The sequence below is a fragment of the Oryzias melastigma genome, linkage group LG4 (genome assembly GCF_002922805.2).
Source record: "Oryzias melastigma strain HK-1 linkage group LG4, ASM292280v2, whole genome shotgun sequence".
In the NCBI taxonomy this organism is placed as follows: Eukaryota; Metazoa; Chordata; class Actinopteri; order Beloniformes; family Adrianichthyidae; genus Oryzias; species Oryzias melastigma.
The window spans coordinates 13,135,120-13,158,557 of record NC_050515.1 but is presented as its reverse complement, the minus strand read 5'-3'; the positions used below and the strand labels follow the sequence as shown (position 1 = coordinate 13,158,557).

At 37.5% G+C, this 23,438-nt stretch overlaps 1 protein-coding gene across 5 annotated transcripts in view; it reads left to right on the top strand.

Annotated features, from left to right (window-relative positions):
• Positions 1 to 23,438, top strand: part of pde4cb (phosphodiesterase 4C, cAMP-specific b) — a 111,527-nt gene that overhangs the window by 78,150 nt on the left and 9,939 nt on the right. For 4 of the 5 annotated variants that reach the window (XM_024278507.2, XM_036211536.1, XM_024278509.2 and 1 more), the window contains 7 exons: positions 11,341 to 11,532; positions 12,632 to 12,673; positions 13,339 to 13,375; positions 14,137 to 14,210; positions 14,297 to 14,346; positions 16,116 to 16,228; positions 19,217 to 19,310. In XM_024278507.2, the coding sequence (XP_024134275.1) occupies positions 11,341 to 11,532; positions 12,632 to 12,673; positions 13,339 to 13,375; positions 14,137 to 14,210; positions 14,297 to 14,346; positions 16,116 to 16,228; positions 19,217 to 19,310 (602 nt within the window). The remainder of the gene's footprint in view (positions 1 to 11,340; positions 11,533 to 12,631; positions 12,674 to 13,338; positions 13,376 to 14,136; positions 14,211 to 14,296; positions 14,347 to 16,115; positions 16,229 to 19,216; positions 19,311 to 23,438) is intronic. The other variant, XM_024278508.2, reaches the window with a different exon arrangement.

Genomic DNA, 23,438 nt, shown 5'->3' with positions numbered 1-23,438 from the left:
GCCATTCACTTACTATCACTGAACTCTGTTATCCTGCACATACGCTGTTTAGGAACCCTGCAAAGAATAGGGTTTTAGAAACAATATCTCTGCAGAGGACACTGTGAAATGTTGAATTATTTTATATCTGATGCTTTATTGTTGATATTTTCATTTTATCACATTTTTAAATGATTAATTTAACACTAATAGTATAATTAATCTCTCATTTGTGGTGGTAGAAACACTTTTTTATGACCTTATTAACAATTTATTTATTCAAAAAAAGAAGAGGAAGTAGCTTTTTCTGTTGTGTTATTTCCTTTTGGACCTGCCTTGTTTGTAATAATGACAACTGAAGTTTTATTCTGAAGGATTTGTGTATTTATAACAAAGGTCCCCCACAAAAAACAAGTTGAGTTGCAACATCTTTCTATTAGTGTTTGTGGGTTTAATCACAAAAGATAATTTACGCCTCCAGAAAAGTAAAAAGTTAGAAAAATTGCTGAAATAAGAAGTATATTGTGTTAGAGTTGGCATTAAAGCGGAGCTGTGCGGTCCTCTCTTCTTCTTCAGGTGAATTCAGAAAGATTTTAGTTTTTTTTTTTTTTTGTTAAATACTACTTTGTGTTTGTGAAATATTCTCTGCCAACAGAATATTACAGTTTGTGTTTAAATATTTGACTGGTATTTTATCTCAGATGTGAAGGTTCAGTCTGTTGGTTTCATTTTAACTCTTTGGATGCCAGAAAATCACTGTATTCAATTTATTATTCAATTAAATTATTAATTATTATTTATAATTACATTTTTCAATATTCAATTAAATTAATATTAAAGAATTTTGCATTTTCTTCTTTCTTTAGATGTTAATTTAAAAAAATGAATTCAAACATGTCTCTGCAAAAGTAAAAAATCTACAATTAATGCATATTTTTTTATACTTTTAACTCACAAAAAAAATGTAATTGTGAGAGAGATGATTAAAAACAGTTTTTCATGTCTCCTATTTTAATGGTTATTGCATGAATAGGTTTGAACATGAAATCAAAATAGTTTTTGCTATAAAGTCTATAATAAATGATCAAATCTAGGAATCAACTGATAAAGCATTTTTTTAAGATTATTTTTACAAGCATCAAAACAATTTTCCGTTTGTTAGAACTATAGGACAATTTAAAAAAAAATTATATTTAATAATAAATATATTAAAAATGTCCTTTAGAATCTGCTTCTTTACAGTTAAAGTGCTTCTTTGAATTAAACATGTTTTCAATAGCGGAGCATCTTTTTAACAGTGTGACCAGAGCGGTTATCTGCTCTCAGAAATGGAAACTGACCTTTGGTGGAGTCGCAGCTGTTTCGTCAGGCCTGTGGGCCCCCGCTCTGGTCAACACCGAGCGAACGGCGAGGATTTCACTCTGCATGAAGTCAGAAGTATGGCTGACAGGTTGCTGCAGTACAATGTAAAAAAAAGAAAAGGAGAGTCACGTTTATTTGGAGCTTTATCAGTTTCTACTGTAGCAGCCCTGATTGATTTTACCTCCTTTTCAGTCCAGCTTCAACTGACCCATTTACACATTTGATGCTGCTGCTCATCAAATATTTTAAAATAAAAAAAAAAAATCAATCAATCTCCTCGGTCAGGACGATCTCCTTGCTAAAACAGAATTATGATTCGTGGATCGTCTCGAGTATAAAGACAGTCGGATTTGGACTCTCTTGAACCCATCAGCTGTTCCGACTGGCTCCACAACTTTCCCGCTCTGCTTTTGCGGTCGAACACGGCTCATTTGACCTCATGTGTCGTTAACTATGTATTGAGCTGAAAATAAAAAGGCTTCATTTGTGAACGGCTCCTTTTAGCTCGTGTTTGGGCATCCACTTACTTCTGCTGTCTAACCTTTGAAGTCCCATTTCCTGATGTTCTTCTCCACTGTTTGCTCAGTTTTAGAGTCACTCGAGCTGATCTGGAGCATCTTTCCAGTTTAAGATCCTTTATCCAAACTTGAGGAGATTGTCAACATTTGTTTTTTTTTTTATTACCAGATTTGATTTCGTCCATCATTCCGCCTCTCAGTTTGCATTTTTGATCCAGGATGAGGACTGACAGGAAATATTGACGTGACAATTGCTGTTTCCTGGACTTGCTCCCAAATCATTTCCAAATCCAGAGTTGACGTGTCAACCAGCTGAACCGCAGAGCGCCTCTGCTCTAAACCCCATTTCTCCCCATTCCTACAACAAACATGTCCCATCAGACAATCCACACAATCCAAAAGCTCAGTCAGTGTCCTCTTTTTTGTGTGTGTTCAGTGGGATACTTTGTGTTACAGTCTATGATTTGATGCAAAAGCAAAAGTACAGCCAGCAGAGCACTGGGCTGGAATAATTGTGGATCTGGAAGCCGGTCGATGGACTTTGCAGTGATGAAGTTGCGTCAGTGGACAAGTGATTGTTTCTGTGTCTGTGTGGAATATCACAGAATGTCATCCTGGGATCTCTGAGACTCAAACCATCAGCAAAAGAGGCTTCCCTGTTATAGTTTCTCTCGGGAATAGACAAAAACTTTTAATGAACGAGGAAACAAGGCGTCCACATGAGGCCCGGCGCTGAGACGTTTGCAAAAGGTGAACTTTATCACCTAAATACACGTCAGGGCTCCGCCTCCACAGCTGGAGATCAGGTAGGAAAGTTCTGGGGTCTGATGGATGGAATTTTGATTCGTTTTTTTAGGAATAATATTGTAAAATTTCCTAAAATTGGCTCCAAACCGGCAAACTAATTTGTCAGGTCTCATCTTTGATAGTTTGCATTGCTTTTCTATCTTTGAATGCATGTAAAATATCCAAATATTCTCAAGTCTTTCAACTTCTAACCTTCTAAACGTTAAATTAATAGCTAAGTCATTCACATTTGCAGTTCCCTTACTTATTTTAAAAACTCGTTTTTACTCAGGATTTTAACTCCAGTGAGGAATCTAGTGGGCTAGCTTTTTATTATTTCATTGCTTTATTGCATTGTTTTTTTCTCTTTTTTGTACTTAACTGTTTCATGATTTTATTCATATTTTATTTTCTGTCTAGCAGTTTGGTTGCTCCTGCTTTTAAAAGGTCCTTAATAACTAGTTATGTGATTGATTTTTTTTTTATTCTACTTTAGCTGATTTTTCCCTTTTGTGAGAGAATGAGATCCATGAATTGTTTGAGTTTTAAGGATATTTAACACCAGAGCTCCAGTGTTTGTGTTGTTTGATTTACTGTAATTTTTTAATCGTAAACACGATCAATGTTATTTCAGTAGATTTTGAAGGAGAAAAGCGGCGTGAGCCGCTTTTCTCCTTCAAAATCTACTGAAATAACATTGATCCTGTTAACGGTTCAAAGGTTACAGTATGCTAAAGATTTTGTGTTCACTATGGATAAAAATAATGTTGAGTTTATATCAGGTCCTGACATAAAAATAAAAAAAAGTCCCAGAAAAGCGATTAAGACGCCCCCTGCTGTCCCCATCTTGTTGTTTCCCGCTGACAATCAGCGGCTTGATTGGCTGCTCCTCGGCTAATTGGAGGAGGAAGTGACACGCTCCTGCCTCGCCATCAAGCTCGGTAACTGTATACCGAGAGGCGCCACTTAGTGCTGGATAAACTTGATTAAAGGAGCATTCTCAGCATGGCTTGTTGCTGGGCAAAGATTGTCCCCGCGTGTGTGCGTACGAGTGTGTGTTGGCGCTCTGAACCAGCCTGTCAAGTTGTGTACCAGTGTGATATAAGGTTGTTTGATTTTCAGATCGATGGTGGACCCAAATCTAGATCTCCACTGCTGGGACTGTAATCGCACACTGCCTGTGTGCGTCTGTGTGTGTCTGTGTGGCCCTGGGTGGTTGCGGTTTCTAACCAGTTTCTAATGATGTTAATGCTGATCAGCCGCCTTATGGATTTCTGCTGGGATGGGTGGACATAGCTTGTTGCTGCAGATCAGATCAATATGCGTCCTGAGGAGTGAATCAACCTTTAAGCTCCAAAATTGTAGCCTTTTCATGTTCATCCTGTCACGTCCGAGAGCTGATACCTTATGTATTTAAATTTTGCTTAACGTTTACCTCATTTAATTTAAAATCCATATATATATTTAAATTTTTGATTGTTTGTGATAAAAACTAGAAAAAAATTTGCTTTACCTGTGATCATGCCAGTGTTAATGCTTTTTGTTGAATGTTGTGGAAAATGGTGACGCAATTTACTTTAATTGCTAAAAATGCAAAAGTTATTAGCATAGTATTAAATTTGCTAAAAGACTGGAAATTTTTGTTAAACAACTATGAAAAAGCACAGAAGTTGACCTAAATTTTTGAAAAATTTCTAGTAAAATTGCTTAAAACTAATTCCTAATTCATGTCAATTTTGCAAAAATATTAAATGTGTTGTTTAAATATGAGTTCAACTCCAAATTACCCTAAAAAACTTAGTAGGTACCAAATTAGCCAAAGCTAATTGCTTAAATACTAGCTAAACTCCAAAATAGCCTAAAAATCCTCAATAACTAAATTAGTCACAAACGTTAGCCTGTTGCTAAAATAGAAACTAATGTATAATTTAGCTAATAAAAACGTCAGTAGATAACAAATTAGCCAAAAATGTTAGCATGTAAAATATTAGCTAAACTCCAAATTAGCATTAAAAAGACGCCAGTAAATGCCAAATTAGGCAAAAAAAAGCTAGCAAATTTCTTATAAACTAGCTAAGCTCCAAAATAGCCTAAAAATTCCTTAGTAAACTAAATTAGTCAAAAACGTTAGCATATTGCTAAAATATTAGGTAAACTGCAATTTTTTTGAAAATTGCTATAAAAGATGAAAACATAGTCCATCAATATATTTAAAGTCTTGTTTACTTAATTTTTTTTTATTTTAAGACTTTCTTATTTATTTCCTATTGGGCAAATTTTGCTTAATATTTAAAAAACAAAGTTTATGAATACCAACAATAACATGTCGGAAAGGAAAGGAGCAGGAGAATCAGAATTCTGGTTTTCCTCTGCCTATAGGTCATATGTCTGAAAAATAATAAATCCAGCAGCTGGTTTAATGGGCCTCAACTGTCTCTCCTCCTCTCAGCTATATTTAGATGAGCTGCTGTGTGATCAGGTGTTGATATCAGGCACAGTGTTTGCTCTGTTTGGACAGAAAACCACAGCTTCTGGTGGAAGAAGAGAGAAAAACCATTCTTTGTACCCTAAGCTAGCGCCTTACTAACACATCGTTCAAATACATAGACTCGAATGTGAAATTGGTCCGTTCCTGTGCAGCTATGACAACTTCTTCTTTTTCCTGGAGGGCTTTCCTCAGTGTGTGTCTGTAAAACAGTCTGTGGAGGATTTACAAAACCAGACGCTGATGTAGAATAAGGAATGTCTGCCTTGTTTTCTCTAAGTTGTTAATCAAGTTTAAGGTCAGAACAGTGGAGCTATGTAACACATCTCTCTTTTGAAAGGATTGAGCAAATTTTCCTCATTTTCTTTGGCATTTTTTAGAACATATATAGAGAAAATTAGGCTTAAAATTGCATTTCGTTATTCAAATTGTTGTGAATCAGGAGTAGATAATACTTTTTTTTTTAATGATTTAGGAGCTACAGTTGGCGGACCACTAGTTCCCTGCTCATCTCCATTCTGATGCATCCACTCGCAGACAAATAGATCTAAATACAGCTTCATTTTCCTCGTCCAAGCTGATATGTGGCTCAAAACTGTACGGCTTTGATATTACTCGCCATTTTTGTTGGAACCGTAATGTTAGCTTGAGGTTGTGTGGGGCGGTTAGCTAACAGGAGAAAACGTAACCAAAGGGATGATGGGAAATGAGGGAAATTCAGAGGCTAATTTCTGATATTCTGCAGTTTCCTTATAAGAGTTTGGAAAATTACTGCCTGTGAGTTTATAAAATGTTCATTTAGTCAGCAATTATGTTTAGGTTGACTGAGCGTTAGCATTAGCCGTCCTATGGGAAATTCCATTATGCATTAGCATCAAGCTAGTGGGCTTTAGCTTTATGTGCTTGATCAATCTGTACTTTTATGGATTGATTATTGATCTATTTCGCTTAGACTGATTCGAATATATTAACTGATATCATCAACCCAGCCCTAGCAGAAACTGTGTCTTAGGAAACCACACAGTTTTTAAAAATGTTGCTAAAAAACAGCACAATCATAACTAAAAGACCATGCTTTTACATTAAAAGATGATTGGAGTGAGACTTTAAATTCCCTATTTCAAGCTAGCCTTTCAGCTCCACATCAGAATCTGTTCTACATTAAAAAATCAGACTTGATATGTGGCAGGTCACCGTCAGAAAACACACATTCTGCAGAATGGATTTCCACCTCTTCACAGTCCAGCAGTCGTATGCTTCACATCAGTACATCTGACGCACTGGAACCGCTTGGAAATTCATTTCACTGAGCTGTTTTAGTGCTTAGATTAACGCCAGTGAAAGTTTGGATGACTCCACAGCAGACTGTCTGCATGTTTGAAGCCCCATGGAAATTGTTCCGCCTGGACTTTACAGACTTCACGGTTTCAGGAAATTCGTTTGCAGACGACAGTGGAATTAATGAAACTTCACACTCACTGTTGTGGATGTTGCATCTATTCCTGGTCTTAATGTTTCTTCTGAATGAGCCTCTGTGTTTCTCTAGTTTTGTTAAAGAAGACTGCACATGTTTGCAGTAATGAGGGAGAAATGTGTCTCTTTATTTCTGATGTTTGGTTAAGGAAAAATACTCTTTTATATAAGGATCGGGTTGGAGCTTATTGTAGCTGTTAGGAAAATTAACATTACATTTTGTACTTAAAAATATATATATGTAAGTGACATTCTGCTTTTTAAATTGTTTGGTGCTTTTTAAATGCCAGAAATGTTACAAAAATACATATTTTTATAAGCAAAAAGCTGTTTATGACCTAAAATAAAATCAATTAATGACAATATGGAAATTCCTTTTAAAAAGGGATTAGTAATGTCTTTGTTTTTGCATGGTATATAGATTTTAATTTAATTTCATGCATAATTTTCAGTCTGCATAAATACAAGGACATAGAAACATATCATATTAAATGCATTCATTTCCTTTATGTGACCTTTTTCTTTTATAAAGTGCTCTGAAATAATTTTGAACTGATTCCGTAGAAAATTACCTAAATTTAACTTTAAGGAATTGTTACTTTATCAGTTTAGTTAACACTTTAAAAGTTTACAGATTGAGCAGGAATTTATAGATTCATTGTGACCAAGAATGTTTTATGCTAATAACTTGTATTTTCAAAATTCCAAAGGAAAAAGTGACATTTTTCCTTCGGAATTGCTAAAATACACTTAAACAAAGGTCAACCAGACTTGCAGACGACGGAGCTTCAGGCATGCAGAGAAAACAGTTTGAACTTTGACGTCTTTCTATACAATTCACGTGTTTAGGTCTGCGTAAAACGACCTTCCTGCTTGTTTTTTCACCCACCCCCTCTGGCCGGCTTCCTCTTTTGTGGAGTCGTGATAACATTCGCACACACCGAGCGTATGATTCTGAGCGCACACGCGGACAGTGAAAGGAAAGCTCTGTTTGGCGGGGATGCAGGGAAGAAGCGGCTCTTTGAGACCGAACAGGCAAACAAAAGTTCTTCACTTCATGAACTCTGATGATATAGAACTTCAGTTTTTGTGTTTTTGTTTGTGACGTTACTCTTGCACTTTTACAAACCTTTTTTTTAAGTTTTAGTGTGGCAGCTTTATCTTGAAGTTGCCCCCTGACCCATCCACACACACAAACATCATAAAGCGCCTCCTGCAGCGTTTCCCACTTCACCCCTTGCCTCCTTGTATAACTGGTGTGATGTTTCAGTGGCCTCAGCCAATTCCCACGCTACGAGGAAAGAAAACAGGAGGGAGCATGTGTGGGTGTGCGTCTGCGTTTTGACCTCTGATCTGCTGTCGCTGTCATCGGCCCATCAAATAACATCTGGCCTTGATGGGGTTTTTTTCGGTTCGCTCTCATACATAGAAGAAAGTTGCTTAAATTTCCCATGAAACATCACAAATACTGTTCTAGAGACGGGGAGCAGAAACAGTTTGTGAAAATGCCTCATAAATGACTTTATTTTATAAATGAAATCTGAAAAAGAAAACTATCTCATTGTGAATTAATAATCTTATTTTGAAATACAAGTATTTACACACATAATATATGTATAGATACATTTTCTTTTCTTTTTTTTTTTTTAAATGGTTCAGACTTTCGGTGTAAACATCCTGGGAACAAAAGCCGAGGCGAGGATGTGGGTGTAAAGGGATATGTTTGTGTGAAAGTTTCTTAAACAGCTCGAGAGAAAAGGAGCGGGGTGACGTACGTCATAGAGAACAATGCAAGAGGGAGGCCAAGGTCACACCAGTATGTATGTTTTAGGCGAAGCAGCCGCCTGCCCTCTCAGTCTCTCCGTTCCAATTACAAATAATAAGTATATCACATTTGTTAAAATAATGAAAAACTTTTTCCTCAGCGATCACATGCAATTCTTTTGTTGGTGAGAATTTCATCCCAACAGGATTAAAAAAACAATGTACCCTTTTTTGCATCAAAACGTATTATATTTTATTAAAAAAAGGCATTTATATATTATAACACATAAAAATTATATTTTTTATGATAAAATTTTGTTGACAATTGAAGCATAGTTACTATGGACATAATTTACATTACTGTAGTACCTCATATTTTCCACTAGTTGGTGCTCTCACACCTTTAGAAGCCTGTTTGCTTGAAGCCTTACAAAAAGACCCGACTGTGTGGTCATCTATGCTTTGCTAGACCTAAAAAATTAGTAAATTGTGACTTGAAGATGCTTTTTGAAGTGTTTTTAGAGCCAAGGGCTTCCTTGTCTCTAAATGTCATTACTTAATATCCAGTGAAATGCTATTACACCTCAATTTAATTTCCCCCTGGTTGTGCAGACGGATGTGATCACAGTTAGGAGGTTAATTGCTGAAAGATCATTCTGTGTAATTATAAAAGCTTTGGATTCTTGTGCAAATGAATGACATCGGGTGATCATTTAGGAACTCGGCTTCTCTTCTTCATAATTAGACATTTTAAAACCGTATTTGCAGCGACATGCTTCCCAGTTTATTACCATCGGAGTCAAATATTGACCTATTTTTGGAAAATTTAAAATTCAAAGCCTTTAGGCTTCAATTTAAAAATACATATGTTGAAATCTGTCCTTTAAATGTTTATTTTTAACCTTTTTTTTTCATTCATTTATTGTTTTGTTGATAGAGTGGCAAATCCGTACCAGAGATCTTCTATGGAAAAAGAAAAAATATTTTATGGATTTAAGCTAAATTTGGAGCCAAATTGGTTTTGTTTTGTGTTTGCATCAATATGCTGGTTAAGGTTTAATAAATCTGCAGGAGTAAGAACAAACCTTAGAGCGTCTGCACGCTGCATAACACGCTGATTAAAAAGGCTGAACTGTTCAGACTAAAGCTTAAAAATAGATTCTTTTTTCCAAATCTAAAAATGAATATTTAAAGAGCATTTCGACGTCCTCCATTAAAAGGTGGATGTGTGTGCAGTGGGGAGGGGGGGTTATCTACGTCAGCGCTGTCACAAGTGAGCCGGTTCCCCCCTTTCCTGTCAGCCAGATCTATTTATAGCGCCCGACGTCACCGGGGTCCTCTGATGGAGCCGCGTCACATCCAGCTACTCCGAGCTGGGGAGGGGGGGTTGAGTGAAGTGTGCGGGTGCAGCAGGGTTGTCACTGCCGAGGTAGAACCTGCTCCAGCAGCACCTCCCCCCCCAACCACGCTGCACCAATCAGGTGTGAGGAGTGGAACGCATCACTGTGCCAGATCCGTTCGTCCTTGCGCCTCCCCACCCCGGGTTCTGCTTCATTCAGCATCAGTTGTATAATAGCCATCTTCCATTTATCTGGCACTATTATTGGTGGAGCCCTGGAGGCAGAGCTAAAAATAGACCAGAGAGGCAACCTTGGCGCTCTGTTTTTCTATCGATATGATCTGAGAAGGTGTGTGGGGGCAGCCATCATAAACAAGAAGGCATCAGAATAGAAAACATCTGAATGTTACTGCATTATCAGGAATTAAAAAATATGAAAACATATTCTGAGGAACTTTAATTGAAGTATAATGATGTGTTTTGGGGTTCTTTGCACAATCAAATTAGATAATTGAAGCTTTACTCTGATCAATAACTCCATGCATCCTTGACTAAAGCTCAAATAGCAGAAATGATCCTCTATTCTGACCATGTTTTTAGAAAACACACATTTTGTAAATATGTGTTGGCATCATTAAATATTTATAAACTAAAACCTGTGCTTTGTTGAAAAAGAAAATTTACTGGGTGACTTTTTCTTGGTTAGATGTTCAACACTTGATGACTATTGATGCAAAAAAGCATCAAACTGCTTGACATTCAGCATTCCACCTCATGCTTCCTGAGCGTGGCTGTATCTGCAGCTCAACGCTCTCCCAGAGGATCGGTTGAATGCAGAAAATAAATTCCACACACCTAGATGCACGACAACTGACGGGACTCTAACTTTAAGTCACTTCATATCCAAAATTATTTTTTTTTTTAATTGAAATCAACGTGGGCATCGAGGGGTTAAGAAATTTGATGCTTTAATTTATTTTTGTATCAGAAATTGTCCGCTCACATAGCTTAAATTGGACCCAGCTTTGACTTGAAATCTCTGATATAACTCCCCTGACTGCTCATGCATTAAATGGGTCATAGTTGACGTGTGTTTCAGGCAGATAGCTAAAGTGGCGCTGGAGTTATGGATGCTAGCGGTGCTGATGCAACGCTCTCTGTGTTGACGTCAAATCGAGATAGTAAAGGGAAAGAAGTGCGTATGTGTTTGATTACTGGTGAAGAGCCGGTAACTACTGGGTCACCGGTTCTGCCGTCAGCTAGTACTGACTCGCGGGTCGTTTAGGGACCGAGTGTGTCGTTTCTGACAATCTTTTTAGTTTGTCCAACAAAGAAAAGACGGAAATTAAGAGAAATTCTTTACTTTGCCCATTTTACAAATTATTTTCACAGTGTTTCTCTTTTAGATTTGTTAATATAAATATTAATACAAAAATTAGAAAAAACCTTAAAATACTTTACTTTAAAATATCTTAATACTATCAACTAACAGTTTTTGTCCTTATTTTGTGAGATATTTTGTTCTTTTTATGTTGTGACAAATTTAAAAAAGAAGTTTGAAAATATCAAAGTGATTTATATTTTAAATGTATAGAAAGTGCAGTATGTGTAAGCTGTGGTCTGTCTCTCTGCAGCTTTGACGTGGAGAATGGCCTGCCGGTGGGTCGCAGTCCACTGGACTCTCAGACTAGCCCCGGCTCGGGTCTGGTTCTTCAGGGAAACTTCCCCCACAGTCAGCGCCGCGAGTCTTTCCTTTACCGCTCTGACTCAGACTTCGACCTGTCACCCAAAGCCATGTCCCGCAACTCTTCCACAGCCAGCGACCTGTGAGTACTGCAGCACTTCAACCCACCCACCTGTCCTGTTGTTTACACTTAAGCACTGAGGAATTTAAATTTGAGGGACAAATGTTGGTTTTTCTACACTCGAGAAGTGAAAGGGGAGTTTTTCCTCTAAAAATATCAATAAAGTCTCTGAAATCAACTTGCTGATGAAGCATTAATGTGTGCAATTCACTTCTTTTATGCAATATTTGGCAAGTTTGAAATTCAAATAATCATTTTTTTTGTGAAATATGTGGGATTATTTATATATATATATTTTTTTTAAGTTATAGGTACACTGCATATTTTACAAATGGTGACATTTACATTCAGCCTCACATTAACTGTTCTGTTAACAGTGGTTTTAAACAGGGGTCTGCCACATGTGGCTCTTTTATTTACCTCACTATAGTTGAAGAAAAATAAAAAGCTTTTATTTTGAAAAGTAACGTATTTTTCAGACTATAAGGTAAATTAAGCTAAACAATATGCGCAGAATTTTCTGTTTAAAAGAAAAAAATATGAATATCAGGTATGCCATATTGTCCAAAAATAAAGTAAGGGTCACTTTATAAGCTAAGATTTATTTCAGTTGGTTAGATTTATTAATTTATGCCTTAGATGCACCAAATGTGGTAAAATGTGTTTTTTTTTCTTTAAATATAACTTCTGAAAATGTACTACCTAGTGCTACAATTGCTGCACTGAGATAATATGTAGCACAAGGTGTCTTTTATTTTGAAAGGAAATCATGTGACCCTCTGTCAAAGTTATAAACTATTTCATATGTTGAAAATTTATTTTCATCATATTTTTTTAAAAGACTTTGTGGCTCCTATTGGGTTGTAGTCAGTGAGAATTGGACCTGAATGGCTTTTTAAGTGTTAAAGGTTGCAAATTTCTGTTCTAGTGAATCTATTAGGTTGTTTAAAAGTATTTACTTTTTAGGAAAACATATTTTTGCTGTTAATTCTGGCTTTAAACATACAGTAGGAAGCACAGTGGAAGGCTGTTTTTTAAACTTTCACAACGGTCCAGACTTCCTGGTCTCTGTGTAAATTAGGCCTCAACAACCAATAGCTGTTGCTCCTTTTTTTTTAAGGGAGGAGGGATTGAAGAATTGGGAAGTCAGTTGGCTACCTCGGTGAGACAACATGCAAAGATTGATGTGTGATTTTTTTTTTTTTTCCTATCTCTCCCACCCACCCTCCACACCCTCCCTCTAACTTACCACCTTGTTCTGATCCCACATGGAGAGTTATCACCCTGAAAGCCAAACTTTCAAAGGTTCCAGCAAGCATTTGAGATGATCAGATAATAAGATCAGTTAAAAAACTAAAAATATTCTGACATTTCCCTTGATGGCTGCCAAAACGTCTCTAATCTTTTAGCCTTTTATGGTAAAGAGCCTCAGACTGCATCCAAATGTTTGCTGGATGGTTGACTGAGTTCCCCTGGCTGGCAGCATGATTTTTCCCTGAAGTCTGAAGGTGTGTGGGGTGCATGCTGGGAAACTAAAGCCTCCAGAGTATCGATGATGCTCACAGGCACATATGTACTTCTAATTGTGCAAATATGTTTTTTTTTTAATCAACCCTTTGAACCCTTTGATTCTTTCTACTTTCCCAATTTCTCACAGAAAAAGCCTCAAGTCTTTTGTGTTTGGAGTGAACTCATAGGTTTTTTTGCACAAATGCCTTCATCCAGTTTCAGCTTTGCTCCAATAACCCTTGTTTTGAAGCCTTTTGCATGTTTTTTACTATTAATTTCTCCTCTTACCTAAATGTTTTACTTATCTTTACTTCTCAGGCATGGAGAAGACATGATAGTAACTCCATTTGCACAGGTCGGTCCCACTTAAACACAACACTCTTCCTTCTATCATTTTCCGTTCGATTAAAGCAAATTATATCATGCTGGAATACAACTTTTCATTATAAAACTTCATTTGTAGCATAATAAATGTTCAGAAAGGCATATACAAAATAAGACTTTCCTTCCACATGAATTGAAAGTGCTAAATTGTAAGTCCGTTCAGACGGCGTTCGCGGCTCCTTGATGAATCTTACTCATCCATTTGAGAAATAAAAGACGGCTCGATTTTCACAGAATACACCCACATATATTTTCTTTGTACTTCACAGCTTGTTCTGAGTCTGTCTGCGAATGCTTGGTCATTTGCTCATTAGCACAGTCTGTGCACAGGAGAAATTTCTAAACATTTTTTCCCTAAAATTTACATAACCATTTCATATCATAATGAAAATGGGGCTTTTTTAAGTTACTGGTCAGTCATATTTCAAAATAAAAGTCAAACAATTATTTAAATTTGTAGTTTACATATTTGAATGAAATAAAAATGTGTATTTTAGCTTTTATTATTTTATGAATGAACATTAGAAAGTCACATTATTAACTATTTTATATAAAAAATATAGTTTTAAATATAAAATAACAACATGAACTTATGATTTTTTTGGCCTTCTCTTGCACTAAAAAAAGTAAAAAATGATCAATAAACATTTTTTAAGTTCTTTTTTTTTTTCATTTTTATGCTCTGTTAGTCATTTAAGCGTGCCTGACTTTTGCCTTTTATCTCACCTCCAGGTTCTTGCTAGCTTACGAACAGTGAGAAGTAACTTTGCTGCTCTGACACATCTCCAAGATCGCTTGGGAAACAAGTAAGGACTAGACAGCAGACTGAATGACTAATCGCTTGTTGTCTTTGTTCAATTTACAAAAAAGCCCAATGTGCTTTGTGTTCCAGACGGCCACCGAGCAGCACCCAGCCACCCATATGTAAGCCATGTCTCACAGGTGAGTGGCAGCAACCCAAAATAAAGCCTGTTGGGCACAGAAACGCTGATTTCAACAGATTAGAGAGACAGCAGGCTGCAACCAGCTCTGACCTATTCTGGGTAACTCACGTCTCGTGAGCCGCGACCAATTCTCGTGGGTCACGACCAAATCTCATAGGTCATGACTCAAATCTAGTAGGTCACGACCAAATTTTCTGGGTCGCAACTCAAATCTTGTGGATTGTGACTCAAATCTCGTGGGTCGCGACCAAATCTCATGGATCATGACTCAAATTTCGTGGGTCGCGACCAAATATCGTGGGTCATGACTCAAACCTCGTTGGTCGCGACTCAAATCTCATGGATCACAACTCAAATCTCGTGGGTCGCGACCAAATCTCATGGATCATGACTCAAATCTCGTGGGTCGCGACCAAATATCGTGGGTCATGACTCAAACCTCGTTGGTCGCGACTCAAATCTCATGGTTTACGACTCAAATCTTGTGGAGTCTGACTCAAATCTCATGGGTCACAACTCAAGCCTCGTTGGTCGTGATTCAAATCTCGTGGGTCACAACCAAATCTCATGGGTTGCAACTCAAATCTCAGGGATCTCAACTCAAATCTTGGTAGTCTCGGCCCACAGCCGTTTACTGTGATTCTCGAGCCGCCTCATTGAAGATTTAATGCCATTTTATACCATGAATTGAACATCAGATTGTCTTTTGACATGGTGGATTTATTTTATCCCATAAGATTATCCCCTCACTCTCAGTAGTTTGAGTTTTGTTGATAAAATGAGTGCATATGCGAAAGGAGTTTCTCTGTGTGCTGACTTCTGCCGTGAGACGGACTTGAGATCGCATCTGACGAGCTGTCACTGTGGGTGTTCCTTCCCCGGTGCGGAATCCATGAGCAAGGCGAGCCTAGGAAGTTTAAACTCAGAGTCATAAGACAGGATTTAAGTAGGGACCCACAAGATTTGATTGCAGCTTATAAGATTTAGTTGTGACCCACGTGATTTGATCGCGACTTATGAGATTTGATTGTAACCCACAAAATTTGGTCATGAACCACGAGATTTGGTTGCAACCCTCGAGATTTGGTTGCTACCAACGAGATTTGAGTTGCGACTCGTGAGATTTGAGTTGTGATCCACAAGATTTGGTTGCGACCCACAAGATTTGGTTGCGACCAATGAGATTTGATTTGTGACCCATGAGATTCGGTTGCGACCAACGAGATTTGAGTTGCGACTCATGAGATTTGAGTCGTGACCCATGATATTTGGTTGAGACCCACAAGATTTGGTTGAGACCAATGAGATTTGGTCGCAACCCATGAGATTCGAGTTGCGACCCAGGAGATTTAAGTCGTGACCCACGAGATTTAGTTGCGACCCACGAGATTTGGTTGCATCCCACCAGATTTCAGTTGCGACCCACAAGATTTGGTCGCGACCCAGGAGATTTAGTTGCGACCCATGAGATTCGAGTTGCGACCCAGGAGATTTGGTTGCATCCCACCAGATTTCAGTTGCAACCCACAAGATTTGAGTCGCGACCCACAAGATTTGGTTGCGACACACCAGATTTGAGTTTCAACTCACAAGACTGGTGAGCCACCAGAAATAGGTGGGAGCTGTTTGCAGTGCCAGCCCCTGCTGACAGATTAAGTGTGCGCAGAGTCAGTTTCTTTAGTCGAGGAAATGGTTGGTAACATTATATCAGACTGGGATCACTTTGCCTCCTCCGGACTTGCAGCGTCTGTTTGTGTGACCTTTCAGAGGAGCCCTATCAGAAGCTGGCGATGGAGACGCTGGAAGAGCTGGACTGGTGTCTGGACCAGCTGGAGACGCTGCAGACGAGACACTCAGTGAGCGAGATGGCGTCCAATAAGGTAAACAAATGCCAGAGTCAGCCTCGAGCTCAGTTTGGGAACTTTAAGAAAATTGAAGATCAAAACTTCCTGTGAGAGAGGGAAGACAGTGAGCAGTGTCAGCAGAGACAGCAGTGACGGTTGGCACCTCCCTCCGCCTAAAGAGTTAATCAACATCACTCCTCCGTCCCCTAATCAGCCAATCGGATTCCTCGCATCCCTCTAGACCTTGAAGCTATACTAGTGTGATTGGTCAGGGAGGGGAGGGGTTGTGTAGGGGCGGGCTGAAGGCCAGGAGGGAGGGGAGGAGGGGGGGTCCTTTCAGCCTCTCCCTTCTTTTATGTTTCTTCCTGACACTGTGTAACATTAGCTGGACAAGAGACTGCAGTCCCCGAGCGTTCGCTCCCGATGTCACAGCACCTCCTCAGCCTCCACCTCCCCACCCTCTCCCCCTTCATCTCCAAGACTCCGTGGGAACTTTCATTTTCTGATGGACCTCTCTTGACATTCAGACAGTCCCCGCTGCTCTCTGAGCGGGACTTGAAAGGGAGTTTGCAGCAGATCAATAAGTGAGCGTTTGGGGATTTCGGCTGGTGTAGCTCCAGCATGCGTGGGCTGACATGCTTCTGCTGGCTCTCTGGGTTCCTCTCTGCTGGAGACTCAGACAGGTGAGTGATGGGGGATGCTGCTGGCTCTCCTTGTTTACAGCATCTCTATTGATTGGCAGTGCAGGCTTTGCAAGGGGGGGGAGTCTATCAGAGCTGGATCTACAAACAGTTAGTTTGGAATAAACAACAGAATGAATCACACAGCAGTTTGTGTTGACAGAGCCATGTTTTGGTTGTAGCAGTGCATGGTGCTTGGATGCACCCACATGTGTGGCACATAGTAGTCGTGTAACAACTGCAGCATTACTCTCTCTCACAGATATCCCTCCTCCTCTTCCTCTCTCAGCCCCCACGTGCTGAGGCTGTTACATAAGCCGAGTGGAAACTACCACAGTGATAAAAATCCTGACAGAAACACAGAGTGGGTTTGTGTTCCTGAACTTTTTTTTTTAATATCCCAGTTTTATTCCCTTTGAATGGAGCCAGCTTCCCCCGGTGGTATAGATTGTCCAGGTGGTGTCCTTGTTGAAGGTGAAACTGTAGACTGTCATCTGCTCTGACAGAAATAAATGTGAGCTTGAGCCAGTGAGTGCTGCAGTGCTGTTCTTTCAGATGTAAACAGTGGATGAACTTTATCAGCTGGTTTAGCTAGACTCTTTTTTTATTAAATAAAATGTGAAAACTTAAAATTTGTATAGTATGATTTAATTATTTTGTGCTGGGTCAACACCATAAAGCCAGTTTAGCTCATGTTTAGCACTTTAGAGGAATCCTGACGCCAAGAAACCCTTCATAGCAACACAGTGTGTTTTTGAACACTGTATATATTTCATATTTTTGTGCGATCTACCAACAGAAACTAGTTGTCATTGAATGAAAGTAAAAAAAAAAAGCACTTTTTTAACATTTATACTTATGTAGGCAGAGATGGGTAGCCACTCCTTAAGCTATGCACACAACGGGCTAGAACTCCCTAAACGCTGGTTCCTACAAACAAATTAAGCCCATGGTATTCACACTGAACACCCAGGGAGGGGCTTCTTCTTTTTTTTTTTTTTTTAAGACCCATTCCAATAAAAATGTGTGTTTTGAACATTTTCTTGTTGCATTTTTGTCATAGTAGAGGACCTAGATAAAAGATGTACAATTAAAACTGCGTTTCTGAGTATTTCTTAATTCAAATCGTGTTGGATCAGAAAACTGGATGTTTGAAAATGCTCAGAATAATGACACAGTTCAAAGTTTGAACTTGTGTAACTACGTGAGTTTTGTTTAGTAAACCTTGTTTACATACACTTTTTATGATACAGTGTGAATGTTAATTTCAATAACTTTTTGTAAAATAGTTCTCATAGGAGTATTTTTACTACAAACACAATCTCAATGAGAATTAACTGCATTTTTTTATTCCAAAAGTTATGTTATCCTGTCTAATCTAGCGTTCAATGATTATATCAGTCACAGAATCAATACTAATAGAAAACAAAATAAAGAATTGTCTATTAAACAGTATCAGGATTTCTGCTATTAAAATTTGTGTTTGATTAAAAATAAAACTATAAGCTATAGATATAGAACGTCTCTAACATAAACATATATTAGTTGCTCCCAATTAGTTGACTCTTGGTATTTTGCAATAATAAAAAACAGGTTTTATTTTTAGTACTGGTGTCTCCCAAATTTGGCTCATTAGATTTATTTGATTATCCAACAACCCAATATGGTGCTTTTATACTGACATTTTTCCCAGAAAAATGAAAAACAAAGGAATGATTCTTCTTTATTTTGTGTATTTAGAATTTCTTTTTGTCATCGGAAATTACCAACATTTGCTCAGGAGACTTTGTGGTCTCCCTGATTCCTAAAGTTTTCCACAATAAATCTGTTTTATTCAAACTGATAATCTGTACTTGAGTGTTTTTCCTGCACTTGTTTTTTCTCTAGAAATTATTTTAATCACTAGTTGTACGTCTACTTTAGTAACATTATTTGAAATAAGGACCATTTTTGGCAAAGAATATTGTTATGACTTTGGGGTTTCATTTGAACCAATCTCATTCATACATCTGCAGATTCAAAGTTTTGCTGTAATAAATATAATTAATTTTCCTCTGTAATGAAGACATTTGAGTGGAGCTGATACAAGTTGGACTTGATTTACACTCTGGGTTTTTTTGTGTTGAATTCTTTATCTAACATCAACTTGTACTCTCGTCCATCTATGAGTTTACATTTTTCATCTGCTGCATTTGCACTTTAATTTCACATTTTTACAGTTTGTTTCATAAGTAGACAGTGCATCTTTAGTAGGGTTTTTATTTTCAAGCAACTGCTCAGAAATGCCTTTATCGCTTTTTTTCTGGACTCCTTGAACTGACAGCATCTTCTTGTTTTCTTGCAGTTTAAGAGGATGCTGAACCGCGAGCTGACGCAACTGTCAGAGACGAGCCGCTCAGGGAATCAGGTGTCAGAGTTCATCGCCAACACCTTCCTCGGTGAGTTTAACACTCTGTCTGAAAGGAAAGGTTCGCACAGCTGTTTGAGCTGAGATACACTTGGTTTTAAGTAACAAAACCCATGGGAATAAAGGCTTCACATGTTTTCTTTGGTTATTGCTTCCTAAAAACATACTTCATGGGTTGCCTGGTATCTCTGAATTGCCCCTACATCTACATACATGTGAATGTGTGGCCTTGTGTAACCCGAACCAGGGACCATCAGGGCATACCCCACCTTCAACTACAGTTGCAGATTCTGGAGATGGTTACTTAGACACCTTTTGAAGCTTTGAATGTTTTGAGATTTTACCAATTAACAAGCATTTAACAATATGATGCTGCCAGCATCACTCGTCTGCTGTGCAGTTTGGTTCTTGAAGACACTCATTTGAATTCCTGCAGTACCTGTGCTTGTTGACAGTTGTGCTGTCAGATGTGTTGCTTTCTTTCATCCTGACCCAAATTGAGACTGCTTTCATGCATCGAGCATGCTGGAGAAGTGCAGGAAATGATGAGGGAAGAGGAGCAGTTTGAGATGTTTTTGTTTAATCTGGTGGTTCAAAAAAACAGAAAAAATGTTTGCAAAAAGTCAGAAGGTTTAAAAAGAAGCTTAGAAAACGGTCTGTCTGCTTGCTGACAAAAAAGTCCCATTCATCTTTTTTATTTATTTATTATTTTTCAAGAGTATACAAAATATGGTACCAAATTCACGTGTTAGAACAGAGGTCAGCAACCATCGATGCTAAAAGTTCAATTTGGTCAAAATTCTTACTGACCAAAACCAAACGAGAGCCAAAAAGTTCTACTTTCTGTTCAGAAAAATATGTTTTATTTATACTTGGTGGCCATTGACCATTTTTTAAATAATTTCTTGCTTTTACGTAAATATAATATTTAAATTATATTACTTTTGATTGAAGGACATACAAGTTAACTTCAAAATAAAAGCACCCTGTTTTAAATAAAATGAGAATTTATGCATTCTGCTTACTCTAATAGATTAAATTAACATGTTAAAACTCTAAACATACAGTTGATAACATTATTAGCTAAAAAAATATGACCAAAAGTAAATACCAATAGTTTATTTAAAGCGGTTTTCTTCTAAGCCAAAAACTCACAACTGAAGGATAAAGGAGCCACAAGCGGCTCCGAGCCTCAGGTTGTGAGACCCCGGTGCTAGAACAACATTTTAGTCAACATATGTGAACAACTTCATCAACTATTAGCATAAAAAAGGAAGAAACAAAAAAAGTGAGGAAAGATGAAAAGAAATGTAAAAAAGGGCATGCAAATGGGGAAAATATATAAATTAGGGTATCACTTTTATCATTTATCTTGTAAAAAATTATTTCCTCTCTGATCATCTTTTGATTTTTTTTTAAGTGCTCCCATTGGTCTTTTAATCATCTGTCATTATGTCGTTTTTAAACAAAATAAAAAAAACGTAATCTAACATCACCAATGCAACAAAAACGGTGTATATCTACGCAATCCAGCCGTCCAGTTTTGAGCCAGGACTGAGGAAAGCAAAGATACTCATGGGAACTTGTAGCTTGCCGTAGCTTCTACGTCGGAACTACAAGCTTTTTCCAACTGTATTTTTGTCTGACTCTGATTCACAATGATTTGAATAAAGAAATAGTTAAAATTTTAAGCTTAATTCTGTTACTCCATCATGAGAAAAAATAAGAACATGTTAAAAACACCATTAACCTTCTTTACCTTCTCAAAGCTAAAAAAAAAAAGAAAAAAACACAAACCGGGTTTTTGTGTTTTGAACAGAGAGGGAGGCTTTGAGGGGAAATAGTTCAGGAGATGTTTATTCTTTAAAGGGAACTATTCTGTTTTAATAACTGAGAAAAAGACAGCTTGTTTCTGGAGGAAAGGAAAAAGCAGAGGACTGACAGTGAAAAAGACAAATGGAGAAGGTGAGGATTTGTCCTCTGAAACCGAAGGAGGTGCGGCAACAGACAGCATTCCCGGACACATTGTGTGGCGTTGTCGTAGCAACAGGGTGCAATATTATTCGACGGCGTGTTGCATCAATAGCGGGCTAAGTCTTCGGCAGCCCCTCTGGCAGGATGGTCCAGCCAAACAAAGATGGAGCTGTCAGTGGAGGGCTGTTGTGAGATGACTGCCTCCAGCCTGGCTGCGTTTGGAAATGAACACCATGGCTCTGGGTGTGAGGAAGAGGAGGCACTGTGAGCGAGGTGAGGGAGGCTAGACGGAGCCGCGTGTGGAGCTGCCATTCAGGTCGCCGTGCGTTTTTACAGTGCTCGCATGAAGGCTGGGATGTGGATGTGAGGCTGCTGGGAATCATGGCTGGGGGTGTTTGAGGGACGGGAGGTGAAGCCGTCTGCTCAGGAGGACAATGGGATCATTTTACTCCTCATATGTAGAGAAATGCTGGAGTCCTTTTGACGCGGCGGCTACTACAGCTTCTAGGTGTCAACAAATGATGCTAAGCTCTCATTTTATTGAGGAAAACTGTTAAAAAAAATAATCCTTTTTTTAGTTTTTAAGCATGCAGATACATTCAAATTTAACATAAATGGACAGACAAATTAAAAATGATCTTACACATGCATGGTTTTAGAAAAACAAAAAACTTCCACATGGAAAAGTTTTTAACCGTTAGGTGACAAGACACTTCTGTTTCCAAATATTTTCTATTTTAAAGAGAATGTCTACTTTCTAAATCTTTTTCAGCTTTCAGCGTCGAGTTTGGTTCAATGTGAACTGGGACAATTTATAATTAAAATAAATTTGTACGTAATTTAGCCAACATTTGTCTAATTGATGAATTTCTAGCTCTTTTATTTCTTTGACTTTGAAGAAAAATGCTGACAATTAAAAAAAATTGGGTTTGTCGTTTTGATTAATTTTTCAGTAAATTAGGTTTTTGTCATTTACGTTTAGGCGTTAAACATGTCAGATAATTGAGCAAAAAGGACGGTAAAGGGATTTATTCTGGTGTGAGATGAGTTAAAATGATTAAAATATAATTATTTTATTGCAGTTACATGTATAGATTGAAAAAAAGAAGAATTTTATGGAGAAACCGCTGAATTCAGAATTTTGTTGAAGAAGTATTCTTGCATCAAGTAAATTTGCTGCAGCTTTTATTTTGAAAGGAACTGTTGCTCTTAAAAGTAAAATTGTAATATATAGAAAATCACAATACTAGTGTAATTTAACACTAAGAATATTTCTAAGATGTATGAATGAATTAACAGCCACAAAAACATTTTTAAAAAGTGTATTTTTCTATTTTGTGGCTCCTGTTGTGTTTTTGTCCATAAGTAAGTGGCTTATAAAACTCTTTCAGTATAAAAGGTTGTATACCTTAGTCCAGGGGTCTGCAACCCTTAATAGTAAAAAAGCCTTTTGGGCTTGTTTTCTACTAATCAAAACTTAGTAGGAACTGCAAAATCTTTTTTTGATACTGCTGTGCATTCATTACAATGCAACTTTTAATAATAAATGTAATTTACGCTCAATAAAAAAGAAATATGAAAAGAAACTAGCATTTTCTCAACATGAGAAATATTTTTTTACATTTGACAGAAACTGGCATGATTTCCTTTCAAAATAAAAGACACCTAGTGCCAGACAGATCATTCCAGTGCAGCTCTGGACAGCAAAAGATAAAATGTGCTTTAAACTAATAAAGAATCAGACTTTTTACTAAAGTTTGGCCTATTACTTGAAATTGGTGTATTCTGGAGGAAGCATAGAACAAACAAGACCTCTTCAAGTCAGCAGTGATGTAAAAACCTTTACATAGATGACCTTCAAGGTGCATATCAGACTTAAATTTACAAGCTGAACTAATCTAAATTAAATTAATACTAATTTAGTAACCCTTATTTAAAAAAAAAATCCTAGATTTTTCTTTACTTTAAGAGTTACTATGGAAGTTCAGACCCCTTCCCTAATCTATGCAAAAAATAATTTTACATTTTTAGTAATTATTGCATTAATACTGTCTACAGTGACCCAATAATTCTGTTTCACATTGGGAATTTTTGTCATTTTTTTGACACTTTATTTTTATCAAAACATAAGAATTCAAAAACCTAAATGTCTAAAAGCATGACATGAGATGGAAGTATTTAAAAA